The sequence below is a fragment of the Otolemur garnettii genome, unplaced genomic scaffold (genome assembly GCF_000181295.1).
Source record: "Otolemur garnettii isolate 467f Iridium unplaced genomic scaffold, OtoGar3 scaffold00025, whole genome shotgun sequence".
Classification (NCBI taxonomy): Eukaryota; Metazoa; Chordata; class Mammalia; order Primates; family Galagidae; genus Otolemur; species Otolemur garnettii.
This window is the reverse complement of record NW_003852420.1, coordinates 16,944,558-16,959,657: the sequence shown is the minus strand read 5'-3', so window position 1 is coordinate 16,959,657 and position 15,100 is coordinate 16,944,558. Positions and strand designations below refer to the sequence as shown.

General features: G+C 39.4%; 1 protein-coding gene across 2 annotated transcripts in view; it reads left to right on the top strand.

The window, feature by feature from the left end:
- The window catches only part of TRPC4AP (transient receptor potential cation channel subfamily C member 4 associated protein), a 75,185-nt gene that overhangs the window by 36,475 nt on the left and 23,610 nt on the right, over positions 1-15,100 (top strand). For both annotated transcript variants that reach the window (XM_003788122.2, XM_003788120.2), the window contains exons 7-8: positions 3,839-4,046; positions 10,545-10,730. In XM_003788122.2, coding sequence (XP_003788170.1) covers positions 3,839-4,046; positions 10,545-10,730 — 394 coding nt within the window. The remainder of the gene's footprint in view (positions 1-3,838; positions 4,047-10,544; positions 10,731-15,100) is intronic.

Here is a 15,100-nt window from a genome sequence, read left to right as displayed (position 1 = left end):
GGCGGGTCCGGGCTGGGGATTCGAACCTGCCACCTTAGGTGTACGTGGCTGGCGCCTTAGCCAGTTGAGCTATAGGCGCTGAGCCAGAGCCTTCTATTATTAAGAGCCTTCACTTCTTAAGTCTGCCTCTATTTTTATCATTAGTCTTCACCAGTTAAATAGGTACGAACATGGTGGGAGACACAAACATGAACGCTGAAATCTTCTTGCCACTTAGTCATAAGGTGGACATTGAAATGACCCATAGCTTTTTTAAAAAACCTATGGTTAATGTGAAATGAAAAAACTACATTAAAAATCTCTCATTAAGGGCTCACAGACCCCCCAAAATATATCCATAGTCCTCTGTGAGAGACTCACTATGTTAGATTTTTGGCATGTTAGGACCTGGAGCTTATTTCCTAGTCCTCACATATTCTAAGCCTTAATGTTGGCTGCTGGCTGGCAGATTTCTTCCTCTTGTTACTGAGCTGCCTCCCAGAGGTTCCTGTTGCTATTTGAAGGGCAGAGGGTGTCCATATACACTGCAGTGGCCCTGGCCTTCATTCTGTCTTTTTGCTACACCCTCCCCAGGCCTTGCTTGTCATCGCCCAGGCAAAAGGAGCACAAGTGGTCCGTTGTCTATAGTTATACACTGGAGATGTGTGTGGGCCCCAGACAGATCCTTTGTGTCCTTTAATAAAAAGGCTTTGTTTTTTTTGTTTTTTGTTTTGTTTTGTTTTTTTCAGTAATTGTGAATTACTAGCCAGTTAGTGAGAGGGGCCCTCCAAGGTGGATACTCCAGGCTCCCTGGCAGTCTAGAGTCTGCTTTAGAAAGCATCAGAGTCTAGATTCTTTTGCACAGCTTTTTCCACTTGCCCCCTCATGCCCTCTTACTCCTTTTTATTCCTTTCTATGTTGCCAAAAATGGTGATGGGTTCTACCAAATATTATGGGTATCATGGTACAGTTTGAAGGGGGATAGACACTATAAACAAAGTGGAAATCCAGGCCTGGTGTGGTAGCTCACACCTGTAATCCTAGCACTTTGGGAGGCCAAGGCAGGAGGATTGCTTGACAAGATCAGGAGTTTTGAAGTAGAAACCCAAACCACAAACTGGGAGAATATACTCAGGGGAGTGGTATTCAGAATTCATCAAGAATTCTTATAAAGTCAGCATGAAAAAGACAAATAGCCCAGTAGAAAAATGGGCAGACATTTCATTGAAAAGAAAGAAATGTTCCATAAATGTGAGAAAAGATGCTTAACTTTATTGATAAGGTAATGTAAATCAGCACAGTGAGGGGGGAGAGAGCAAATGGGTAGTAAGAATATGTATCAGTGGAAATACTTCTGTACTGCTGTTAATATTTTATGTCAGCAAGCTATACTACATATTTATACTTTTTTTGATTTGTAGTATACCTGTGCCACAGCACCCGGGGAAGCTCTGCCCTGAGGGCTAAGGCATCAGTAATTTGCCATGGATCACTTATAACCTGCACCTGGACACACTCGTGGGGAGCTCAGTCTTAGAATAAGGTTTCTTAAAAACATAAACTGTAAACCAGTTGAAACCACAAGGATTGTGAAGTCAATGCAGTAGGTCTACCAGCTGACTAGAAAAGCACAATGCATTGTGTTGCTTCATATTTATACATGTATTTATGCCTGCTGCGTGTGTTTACTGGGTTATTATTTTTGATCATTATAGGAACAGTTTGGAAGCCCAGCAAAACTTTCGCTCATGTGCATCATAAGATATATAAGAACGTTTATAGCATCATTGTTTCAGAGCATTAATCCAAGTCTCTGATCTGTCAACAGAAGAGATGAATGTACTCTCTTCACAGAGTGGAATCCTATAAAGTAAAAAAGAATGGACTGTTGCTATGGGTGACCGTATAAATGAGTAATAGAAATAATTGAGTGATAGAAGCCAGTTGCATAAAACTGTAGATAGTATGTCATTTTTAATCCACAATGCTCAACTCCACAAAGCTCAAAAATACTAGCAAGTCATTCATATGACAAAACTATGTTTTATTGGCAAGGTAATATTAAACAATTCACAGTAGTGGTTTTGGAGGCAGAGAGATGCAATAGGGAAGGCATATACAGCTATTCATTTTGTTATGCTCTATAACATTCTGTATGTATCAAATGTTAAATCACAAAGTGGCGGGGGCAGGTGGTTTGGGACCCATACACTGAGTTAAGACAGGGCTAGAGGAACTGTTGAGGTAAAAGTCAGTGTCCAGTAATAACAGCTAACATTTGTTGTGTTCTGGTAAAAGGAAAGGCAACTTTGAAGCAGTTGCTCCCAAATGCTCCCTCCACAGCAAACTCCTGTCCTCTTCCACTACCAGAAATCGAGGGGAGTGGGAAGATTGAGGATTCTAGGAATCATTCACTTGTTCACAGCACATGCACTGATACCCTTGCTACCAGGTCCTGTGCATTGAGGCTCTGTGGAAAAGGTTGGCATACCCATCTCTCAAAGCAGTGTCAGGTTGAGAGACAGATGTAGGCACAGGTAATTACAAGTTCATCTGAAAGTACAGTGAGAGAGAAATAGCCAATCCACTGGAAATTAAATAATTAGCAGGAGGAAGGATAGGCAGGTATTATCTGAGGAATGCAAGAATGGATAAAAATGAGAAAAGCTCACATAGTCCATGACATGTGCAGATTTTAAGGGAGAAAAAAAATGAAAATATAACCAAATAACAAAAGGCATTTTATAAAATTCCATCCTCATTTGTAATAAAAGATAGGAATAAGAGGAAGATTCTTTAACTTGATACAGGGTATCAAAACTTAATGGTAAGTGTTAAACTTTGCAATTTTGTAAATATTTTTATTAAAGTCGGGAAAAACATAATTTTTGTTGTTGTTGTTGTTTTAAGAGACAGAGTCTCACTTTGTCGCCCTCGGTACAGTGCTGTGGCATCACAGCTCACAGCAACCTCCAGCTCTTGGGCTTAGGCGATTCTCTCACCTCAGCCTCCTGAATAGCTGGGACTACAGGTGTCCACCACAACACTTGGCTATTTTTTTTGTTGCAGTTTGGCTGGGGCCGACATCAGCACCCTGCTCACCTAGCCACAAGCACTGCCCCAAAACAAGAATTCTTGTTCTCACATACATGTTCACAAAGAACACCGTAGGAATGTTTGTTGCTTGTTGCAATACTGTTTAATAGTGAAAATATTTACCTAAATACATAGCAAAAAAAAATGATTAAATTGTGGGATAAAACAGTCATTTGCACCAGAGCTGCTTGTGTCAGTGTAGATAAATCTCAAAATACAGAGTCAAAAGTAAATTGCAGTGTGAGATATTCACACTGTGTGTGTGGAGTAGGACCATGTATTTTAATGGAAATAATTGTAAGTATACATGCATGGGAATGATAAATACAGAGTTCAAAATAACAGAAACCTCTGGAAGAGAAAAAGGGAATATAATTATATGAGGGATACACGGAAGCCTTCAGCTATATTTGAAATATTCTTAGAAAAAATCTGTAGCAAGAATAATTTATGATTTATAAAACTTGAATGATAGGTATTTCTTTTTTCCTTTAAATAGGCAAAGACAAATGTAGAAATTGAAAACAGTGGTGCTCAAAGGGTAAATTTAACCCTCCAGCTAATCCTATGAAGTAAATTCCATTTTGCAGGTAAACAGGCTAAGACTATAAAGGTTTTGTAACTTACCTAAAGTTGCACAGCTGCAAGTTGCAGAACCTTGTTGGCCCAGCTGTGGAGCCCCACATTTAGGGGAATGCAAAAGAGAGGCACATCCATTCTCTTCAGTGCATTGAGCATGGGTATTGTTTTGTCTCTTCTGTAGGAAATGATCCGACTAGATGAAGTCCCCAATCTGAGTACTTTAGTATCCAATTTCGATCAGCAGCAGCTTGCTAATTTCTGCCGGATCCTAGCAGTCACTATCTCAGAGATGGATACAGGGAATGATGACAAGCACACACTCCTTGCCAAAAATGCTCAGCAGAAGAAGAGCTTGAGCTTGGGGCCTTCTGCAGCTGAAATCAACCAAGGTAAAGTCTCTAAGTTTTCAGCATTTTGAAGTTGTGCTGAGATCCTTCCTAAATCATCTGGTCATAGTCTCTAGAGATTGATCCATGTAGGGGCTCCTTGAGTCCACTTAGAGTATATAAAACTTTTGTTTACCTGTTTATTATTGGGGGGACCAATTTCTTAGCTTTCATCAGACTTTTTCATGGTCTTAGGACCTCAAAAACTTAAGAACACTGTTTATCAGAATTATAAATGCATATACCCATTGATCTACTAAGCCTCCTCTGAGCCCTTCACCTTACACATAGGTAAAAGAAAGGAAAAAACTGTATTAAAATTATAATACTCGATGTATACTGATAACAATAGATGAATACAAGTCATGTTGAGCACTTCTCATAATTGCAGAAGTCAAATGTGACTTGAGTATTACAAGTTAGTACAGTTTTTTTTCTTTCTTAAAATGTGTATACATTCTTTTGGCACCTTCACCCCACATATGTACCTTCTTATCTGCAGTTTCACTTTGTGTGGTTTTAGTTACCTACAGTCAACTGTAGTCCAAAAATACTAGTTGGGAAATCCACATTGAAAGATTATATTCATGTAACTTTTATTATAGTACATTGTTATAATTGTTATATGTTTTATTATCTCACTGTGCCTAATTTATAAATTAAACTTTATCATAGGTATGTATGTATAGGAAAAAACATAGCATCCATAGAGTTCAATACTATTCACAGTTTCAGGCATCCACTCCAGGTCTTGGAACCTATTCCCCAAGGATAAGTGGGGGGACTCCTATACAAAGTTATTCATTGCAGAATCGTTTGTAATAACAGAAGACTGGAAAAAACCCAGGTGTTCATTAGCAAGAAATTCCTTAATTTACAGAATTTTTATATAATGGAAAATTACGTAGCTTTTAAAAAAGTGAATAAAGAAAGCTCTATATACTGGTGTAGAAAAATCTCCAAGATATATTGATGATAAAAAGGAAAATGCAGAACAGTGTGATACTTTTTGTGTTCAGGTAGAGAGGGAGAATTAAGACCATATGTTTGTTTGCTCATATACGATATGCATAGAGAAACTGAAAGGACATACAAGAAACCAGTGTACCCTACGTATGTCTTTATGGTAGCAAAAGCAGCTGTTTTAATGTATGAGCCACCTTCCCCACTAAGAAACTCTGTTCTATCAATAAAGTATCCTTAGGGCGGCACCTGTGGCTCAGTGAGTAGGGCTCCGGCTCCATATACTGAGGGTGGCAGGTTAGAACCCAGCCTCGGCCAAACTGCAACAAAAAAATAGCCGGGCATTGTGGCAGGCCCCTGTAGTACCAGCTACTTGGGAGGATGAGACAAGAGAATCGCCTAAACCCTGGAGCTGGAGGTTGCTGCGAGCTGTGACGCCTTGGCACTCTACCAAGAGCAACAAAGTGAGACTATCTCTAATAAAAATTTAAAAAAGTATCCTTTTTTAAGCAATTTTCAGGGATACTGGGGAAATACCTGTTTTGTTCATAAGAGTATTTATAGCTGGGCACGGTGGCTCACGCCTATAACCCTAGCACTCTGGGAGGCTAAGGTAGGCAAATTGCTTGGGCTTAGGAGTTCATGACTAGCCTGAGCAATATTGAGACCCCATCTCTACTAAAAATAGAAAAAAAATTAGCTGGGCATTGTGGTGGGGTGCCTATAGTCCCACCTACTCAGGAGGCTGAGGCAAGAGGACCACTTAAGCCCAGAAGTTTGAGATTGCTATGAGCTGTGACACCATAGCACTCTACCCAGGGTAACAAAGTAAGACTCTGTCTCAAAAAAAAGAAAGAGACAGCAGTAGAAAACTGCAACCAGTCCAAGGTAGCCCTGGCAGTGCTCTGTGGGACGGTACTTTGTTTCTGAAATCCAGTTGGCTGGCCCTGTGCATTTGGCTCTGAGGTTTTTTTCTTTTTAGAGACAAAGTCTCACTTTATTGCCTCACTTTATCGCCACCTAGAGTGCGGTGGCATCACAGCTCACAGCAACCTCCAACTCCTGGGTTCAGGCGATTCTCCTGCCTCAGCCTCCCAAGTAGTTGGGACTGCAGGCACCCGCCACAATACCCAGCTATTCTTTTGTAGCAGTTTGGCTGAGGCCGGATTCAACCCACCACCCTTGGTCTGTGGGGCTGGCACCCTACCCACTAAGCCATAGGCACTGCCCACTCTGCAGAGTTTTTAAGTACTACACAGCAGCCTCCCTTCCTAATGTCGAATATGAGACCTTTATTAACCCTATTAATGTCTAGTTTCAGTTATGAACACTAGGTGGTCTAACTATACTTTATAGGTTATTAGGTGATATAGTTTTACATGTTTTAGTCATATAGAAAGATAGAAGTTGGTGGACCTCTCTCTAGGTTTGTTTTTCCTCTTATCCATAGACACAAGACCTTCCATAGTCTGTGTAGGGTTTTCTTCATGTTCTCCCTTTCTTATGACTTTTAGGGAGTTCTTATTTTAGTAAGTCATAAAATATAAGTTTTTTAAAATGATGTGAACTTCATTATAACTAAATTATGTTAGCTAAACATACCTCAAAGCTGACTTACATATATGCTGACAAAAGGTAACATTTGTTAAGCTCTTGCTGTGTGGCAAACACTTAGCTAACTGCTCTACCTAGAAGAGTGATTTTATTTAATCCTCTAGGCAGCCTGTAAATGTTTGGTATTTGCTACTATTTGGGCTGTGTCATTGTGCTACCAGCTTCTCTGGTTCTCCAGGTGGCAGGCAGGTGCCTTACTATGGGACCCCATTCCCCTCTCCTATGTCCTATCGATTCTGTCTCTTTGGAGACCCCTGACTATTACAGGGAGGTAATTAAGGTTAAATGAGGTCATAAGTGTGAGGCCCATCCACACTAAGGGTAGATCTTCCCCTTCAGTCATGGATGCACATGCCATTCTCTTCTGGAAACAACCCTCACAGACACACCCAGAAACAATGCTTCATCAGCCTCGTAGGCATCCCTTGGTTCAGTCAGGTTGACACCCATACTTAAGTATCATGTTCCCTAAAGGCTCTGTTTCAAAATATGGTCACTTTGGGGATTAGGGCTTCAACATAGGAGTTTGAGAGGGGAGCACAATTCAGACCAGAACAGTATGAAAAGCTTAAATGTATAGGATGTTGCCAAAAAGGTTCTGTTTTGTTCTTATGAGCTATTTTTCTTGTCTAGCAAAATAATGATTTATGCTATCTTTCTGGAGCTTCAATAATAAATATGATCAAGCCTTTTTGAGATTCTTAGAACTATCAATTATTCCTTATGTCAGTTCAGATGGGAACAGTCATTCCATCTGGGGGATAAAACATCATTCAAGATTTTAGTCAGAGATGTAGGTGAAGCCATAGGGCAGATAATTATCCATTTATAGGTGACACTTAGAGGGACTGATTTACGTAACACATTAAGCTGGAAAGCAAGGCCTAAAGGGGGAAGTTTTACACAGTATGTGGGGAAAACCAATGTTTCAACAAATAAAAGAAGAGAAGATGACTCCTTTTGCAGAAATTCTCAGTAATTGTGGGTGTTTTAGTTGTCAACCAGTTTAACATTAACCAACAAGGTGCAAGAGCTACTGATGAAACTGTGAGAATTGCAAAGATTCTATGATGCTGGGACGTTGGCCCCCCAGGGTGTATATAAGTTGCTGAGTATAATTGGACCAGTGATTTTCCTGCAGAGGGGGTCTGTGACTTTCATCAGCTTTTTAAGAGATGAATAACTCACAAAAGCTCAGGAATCTCTACAGTGGAAAGTCATTGAATGCTGGGAGGCACATCAGGTGTGAAGGAGTTTGTTTATTGTGGAAGGATAGGGAAGACTAGGTTTTTCCAGACTGTTCTGGGAAGAACAGTTAAAGAAATTGGAACTAGGGATCACTTCTGAGGTTTATCTTATAGGGGTACAGGTGAATCTTTCTAAGAGTAGAATGTGAACGTTTTAAAGCAATAACTGAGAAAATGACATGAAGGCTGTGTTGACCAGTTTGATGGAAGTATTTCAGATTACATGTGAAAACCCCACACTGTACCCCAGAAGTGCATTAATGTACATAGTTACCATTCAATAAAAAATAAAAAAAGAAATTGGAACTATTTTTACTTGGAGAAGAGGCAGAAGGGTAAAAATCCAGCTATGTGAAGATTTTCATATAGAATCCAAGCCCTTTTTTATTTATTTTTAGAAAATATAATACACACCTAAGGTGTTTTTGTTTAGGTTTGGTTTTTTTGAGACAAAGTCTCATTCTTTCATACTGGATAGAGTGCTTTGGTGTCATCTTAGCTCATAGCAACCTCAAAACTCGTGGGCTCAAGTGATCCTCTTGCCTCAGTCCCCCAAGTAGCTGGAACTACAGGCGCCCACCATAATACCTTTTTTTTTTTTTTTGAGACATAGTCTCAAGCTGTCACCCTGGGTAGAGTGCCATGATGTCACAGTTCACAGCAAACTCAAACTCTTAGGCACAAGCGATTCTCTTGCCTCAGCCTCCCAAGTAGCTAGGACTAGAGGCACCTGTCACAACGCCTGGCTATATATATATTTTTATTTATTGATTGATTGATTGATTGCAGTAATTGTTTTACAGTTTGAACCTAGTCCCAGCCCTTGGTGTATGTGGCTAGCGTCCTACCCACTGAGCTACAGGCTCCATCTCCCCCCCCCCCATTTTCTGTTTGGTTGGTTGGTTTTGGCCGGGGCTGGGTTTGAACCTGCCCCCTTCGGCATGTGGGGCCAGCGCCCTACTCCTTTGAGCCACAGGTGCCGTCCTGTTTATTTTTTTTTAATATATATATTTTTAGTAGAGATGAGAGGTGTCACTATTTATTTATTTATTAAGCAGGTTTTGGCCGGGGCTGGGTTAGAACCCGCCACCTCCAGCATATGGGGCCAGCACCCTACTCCTTTGAGCCACAGGTGCTGCCCAGGGGGGTCTCACTCTTGCTCAGGCTGGTCTCTGAACTGGTGAGCTCAAACAGTCCACCCTCCTAAGCCTCCCAGAATGTCAGGATTACAGGCATGAGCCAACGTGCCCAGCCTACACCTAAGGTTTTTTTTTAAAATCTCAAACTTGGGTGGTACCTGTGGCTCAGTGAGTAGGGTGCCAGCCCCATATACTGAGGATAGCAGATTTGAACCTGGCCCCAGCCAAACTGTAACAATAACAACAAAAAAATAGCTGGGCATTGTGGTGGATGCCTGTCCTAGCTACTTGGGAGGCTGAGGCAAGAGAATCACGTAAGCCAAAGGACTGGAGGTTGCCGTGAATTGTGATGCCACAGCACTCTACTAAGGGTAACAAAATGAGACTCTGTCTCTAAAAAAACAACAAAAAATCTCAAACTTGAAGCCTATGTTAACCAGTTTCATGAAAGTATTTCCAATTGTGTATAAAACCAGCACATTGTACCCCATAATTGCATTACATAATATAGCTATGATTTAATAAAAAAAAAATCTCAGTACAAAAGGAGTGGCAAGTATACAGTAGAATTTGTCCCCTTCCCTGTGGTAACCTATTGCCAGTTTCTCATCTGTCCCTCTAGCTATGTTCTGTATGTGTCCAACTGTGGGGTAGGGGAAGGGAGAGAACTAGGTTGATTCTTTTTTCCTATTTGTGCATATGGTGATGTAAATAGATAAAATAGGCATTGCCCCTGTCTTTTTAGACCTTATCTTGCAAAGCATTCCATTCTAGTACAGAGAATTATGATTCCTTTTTATAACTACGTAGTATTCTATGGGCATATTATCATTTATTAACTAGCCCCATGTTGATGGAAATTTGATCCATTTGAAGAAAATGAGCTTAAATAGTATTATTTTTTCCTCTAACAAGTAAATTTAAACAACGTTTTTGAGTCACTGTGTAAAGATGCATGTTGTTGTTCTTAGTATCTGTATGGTATGTCATCATATGGCTGTATCATTATATTTAATAATCTATTCATGAACATTTAATCATCACTACTATTTTGCTAGTACAGAAACCATATCAGTGAATATCTTTGTACAGATACTTTTGTGTATATGACTTGTTATTTTATTTTATTTTATTTTTTTGCAGTTTTTGGTTGTGGCTGGGTTTGAACCTACCACCTCCAGCATATGGGGCTGGCGCCCTACTCCTTGGGCCACTGGCGCCACCCGTGACTTGTTATTTCTTATGGTAAATTCCTAGAAGTGGACCTATTGCCTCAGTCACACCAATTTAAAACATAAACGTTATTCCAATTGGTATTATCACCAACAGATTTAAGGGGGGGGTTCTTCCCTGCACTCGCTAAAAATTGAGCTTATTTCTATAAATTTATTACTATTTTACCTTGACTTGGCATTTCATTTTGAAAGATTCTTAACAGAGTAAAAATCATTCTTATGCAGGTTATTTGTTGAGGGCTTTAGAGCTGATATTTGCTGGTGTCTTTTTTGAAAATTTCCTCTTTTTCTCTTTCCTGGCAGCGGCCCTTCTTAGCATCCCTGGCTTTGTTGAGCGCCTTTGCAAACTGGCAACTCGAAAGGTGTCAGAATCGACGGGTACAGCCAGCTTCCTTCAGGAGTTGGAGGAGTGGTACACGTGGCTGGACAACGCTTTGGTACTAGATGCTCTCATGCGAGTGGCCAATGAGGAGTCAGAACATAATCAAGGTACTAAGGGTGGGTCTCTTAAGTGATAGGGAGCTTTTCCTTGAGCCCCTGGGGTTATTTTTTATCTTCTTTCTGAGAAGGATTAATTTGAGGTTTGCTCGAAGTAGAATTTTCCTCAAGACAATTCTAGACAATGATTAGACCCTTTTTATAGTTAATTACTGAAACCTCGTTGAACTCCCTCAAAGTGGACCTGATTGCAAGGAGAAAGGCTTTTTTTGAGAACCTGAGGCAGTTGTGTCTCCAGAATAGTAATCTGCTCTGGCTGTGCCCTGCCTTTTTCTGCCTAGCAAGTGAGTAGACCTCTAGTCTCAGATTTAGCCTCCATGTGAAGGACTCTGGGTCCTAGATCAGGTTCCCATCCCTGAAGCATTTGACTCTGGTCAGCAGAATGGGGTCAGATTATTCAAACCCAGGAATTCTCAGCTCCCAAAGAAAGTGGTATCTCATTGAGAGAGGCATCCTATCAGCTTTTCTCATCCGTTCCAACTCCAAGGTGAAGAGGGTAAATTCTGGATGAGTGTGATAACGAGGTTAGAGGCTCCATTTCTTTATCCATGTCCATACTCACAGTATGGAATCTCTATCCCAGATATTTCAGGTCAGGAATACTTGGCTCCATTGTCTTTGTCCCTGCTCACACACATTTAGAGGTTCTACATGAGATAAACCCAGAAGACTAGTCTGACCATGCTCAAAGTGGTAGCTCAGAGAATTTGCCCAAGGAGAAAGGCATTTGGTTAGAACAGTGTGGGGAATTTCAAATGTGGGGACATTCTCCAAAACAATGGAGATTTTGATGGTAAGCAAATAAAAGGAGACCAGTAGCTCTTCTTAATTAAGAATAAGCTAAACCATGGGCCTGCTGGTTCACCAGAGAATCAGGAAAAGAGCTAATGAGGCCAAAGCAAAAACTACCCCTTCCTGAATTTAAATGAATCAAACTTTGAAGCAATTCATGCCCCAGAGTATTGTCAAAAACAATAGAGAATTCAGACAGCAATTAGTGGCGCCTCACAGCTGGGTATAAGACCAAAAGAGGCTGAAAGCTTAACAGAGAGATCATGGAAGAAGCCAAATAGGGTCCTGCTAATTGTCATCTAAGGGAGACTGTGCGTGCCCAAGGTTGTACTCTAAGGCACAGCATCAAAGGCTTCACCAGTCTCTTAGGGAAATAGACATTACTAAATAGGTTAGCCAGTCACTAAATAAATAAGCAAACAACACACCATGAAAGGAGGAAGGGGAGTCAGAATCCAGAGTTGCTACCAGTATATTAACCCAAAATGCCCATTTTTTAACAAAAAATTATGAGACAAAAAATATGACCCATACACAAGAAAAAGCAGGCAATAAAAATTGCCTGAAGGAAGCCCAGGTATCAGATTTAACAGTGACTTTAAAGCAGCCATTACAAATACGATCAAAAGAATGAAAGGAATGATCTAATAAAAAATAAATTTAAATAAATTAAATGAGATAAATCTAATCATTAAAATGGAAAAAAAATTAAAATAAATTCTAAAAAAAAAAGAATGAAAGGAAACTATGCTTAAAGAAATAGAGGAATCTATGATAATAATGTCTCATCAAATAAAGAATAACCGTAAAAACATAGAAAATGTGAAAAAGAGCCAAATGGAAGTTCTGGAGTTTAAGAGTATCTTAATTAAAATGAAAAATAAATTGACTAGATGGACTCAACAGTAGATTTGAACTGACAGAAGAAAGAACCAACAAACTTGAAGATAACATCTGTAGAGGTAAGCATTCTGAAGAACACAGGGAAGAAAGGATATGGAAAAATGAACAGAGACTTAGTATAACGTGGAACACAGTTAAGCACACCAAGATAGGAATAATGGGAGTACCAGAAGTAGATAAGAAAGAGAAAGGTGTACAAAAAATAATGCTGAAAACTTTCAAATTTAATGAAAACCATTAATATACACATCCAAGCAGCCCAAAGAATCCAAGTAGGAAAATTCAAAGAGATCTAAACCCCAGATCTAAACATCACAATCAAAATGCTGAAAGACGAAGAGAAAATCTTGAAAGTAACAAGAGAAAAATAACTCACTGTGCCCAAGGGTATATTATCTGCTGACTTCTCACTGGTAATAACAGAGGCCAGAAGACAATGGGGTAACATATTTAAACTACTGAAAGAAAAAAATAATCAACCAAGAATCTTACGTCTTGTAAAATTGTCTTCCAAAAACACAGGTGAGGGCTAAGTGCAGTCCCTTACATCTGTAATCCTAGAATTTGGGACATTCAGCTCGGAGGATCACTTCAGGTCAGGAGTTCAAGACCAGGCTGAGCAAGCATGAAATACTGTTTTTAGAAAAAGAAAAATCAGTCAGGCATGGAGGTGCATGCATGTAGACCCAGCTACTTGAGAGGCTGAGGCAGGAGGATCACTTGAATCTAGGAGTTTGAGGTTCTAGTGACCTGTGATGGCATCACTGCACTCTAGTTTGGACAGTAGAGCAAGATCCTGTCTCAAACAATCACCCCCCCCAAAAAAAGATGAAATAAAGATATTCTTAGATAAAAACAGAGAACTCTTTAGTAGCAGACAAATATGTGGAAATAAAATTATTTCTTCCTTCTGAGGAGTACCAAAGGAAGCTCAAAGTTCTTTTTTTTTTTTTTTTTTTTTTTTTTGAGACAGAGCCTCAAGCTGTCACCCTGGATAGAATTGCCATGGCATCACAGCTCACAGCAGCTTCCAACTCCTGGGCTAAAGCAATTCTCTTGCCTCAGCCTCCCAAGTAGCTGAGACTATAGGCGCCCACCACAATGCCTGGCTAATTTTTGGTTGTAGTTGTCATTGTTGTTTGACAAGCCTGGGCTGGAATCGAACCTGCCAGCTCTGATGTATATGGCTGGCGCCTTAGCCGCTTGAGCTAAGCGCCAAGCCAAAGGAAGTTCTTTAGGTTGAAAGCAAATGACTTCAGACAGTAATTCTAATCCAAATGAAAAAAGCAAAGAGCACCAGTAAAGGTATCATATAATTATAAAGGCAGTATAAATGCATCTTTCTTCTCCTCCTTAAAATCATTAAAAATCAGTTGTATAAAACCATGTCTTTATAACTACATTTTTGAACCTATAACATACAGAAGTGTAATATTTTTGGCAGTAACTGTGCAAAGAAAATGGATATGACCAAAGTTGTATTGGAGCAAGGAAATTACACCAGATTGTAAGTGGAATCCATAGGAATCAATGAAGAGAACTGAAATGGTAGATGTAAGAAACTCTATAAATATATACTTGCACTTCTTTTCTTTGTTTCTTTAACAGACATAAAATTATATAAAGTAATAACAACAATACATTACTGGGTTTTTAACATATGTAGATATGATAGGAATAACAGTTCTCCATAGGAGCTCTGGAGTTAAGTTCCTACAAATTAAGAAAACTATATTAATAGATGACGTGATCTTGTATATAGAAAAACCTGAAGAATCCACTAAAAAAAATCACTAAACTAATAAATGAGTTCAAAGTTTCAGGATACAAGATTAATATTCAAAAATAAATTGTATTTCTACACAGTAGCAATTAACAAACCAAAAATGAAGTTATAATTTTATTTATAATAGTACCAAAATGAATAAAATAATTAGGAAATTAAACAATGAAATATAAAACTTAATCTTTTTATTTTATTTATTTTTTTGAAAGAGAGTCTCACTATGTCACCCTTGGTAGAGTGGCAGAGTGCTGCAGAGTCACAGCTCACAGCAACCTCTAACTCTTGGGCCTAGGCTATTTTCTTGCCTCAGCCTCCCAAGTAGCTGGGACTCCAGGCACCCACCACAATGCCTGGCTATTTTTAGAGACGAGGTCTCGCTCACCCACCTCAGGCGCCCAAGTGCAAGGATTATAGGTGCAAGCCACCACACCCAGCCAAGAAATATAAAACTTAAACTCTGAAAATTACAAAACATCACTGAAATTAAAGACCTAAATGTAAAACCACTCCTCATCTTGGAATTGAAAGATGAATATTAAGATAATCATGTTCCCCATCTTAATCTGCAGATTAAACACAATTCTTGTCAAAAATTCCAGCCGACTTTGCAGACTGGACTGCAAATTCATATGGAAATGCAAAGGATCCAGAACAGCAAAAATGATTTTGAAAAAGAACAACTTAAGTAAGAGAATTCACACTTCGTGATTTGAAAACTTTGTGCAAAGGTGTAATAATCAAGATTCTGTGCTACTGGCTCAAGGGTAGACATATAGATCAATAGAATATTGTTGAGAATTCAGAAATAAATCATCATGCATATGATCAGTTGATTTGGAATGGATGCCAAAACTGTTCAGTTGCAGAAACAATACTGTTT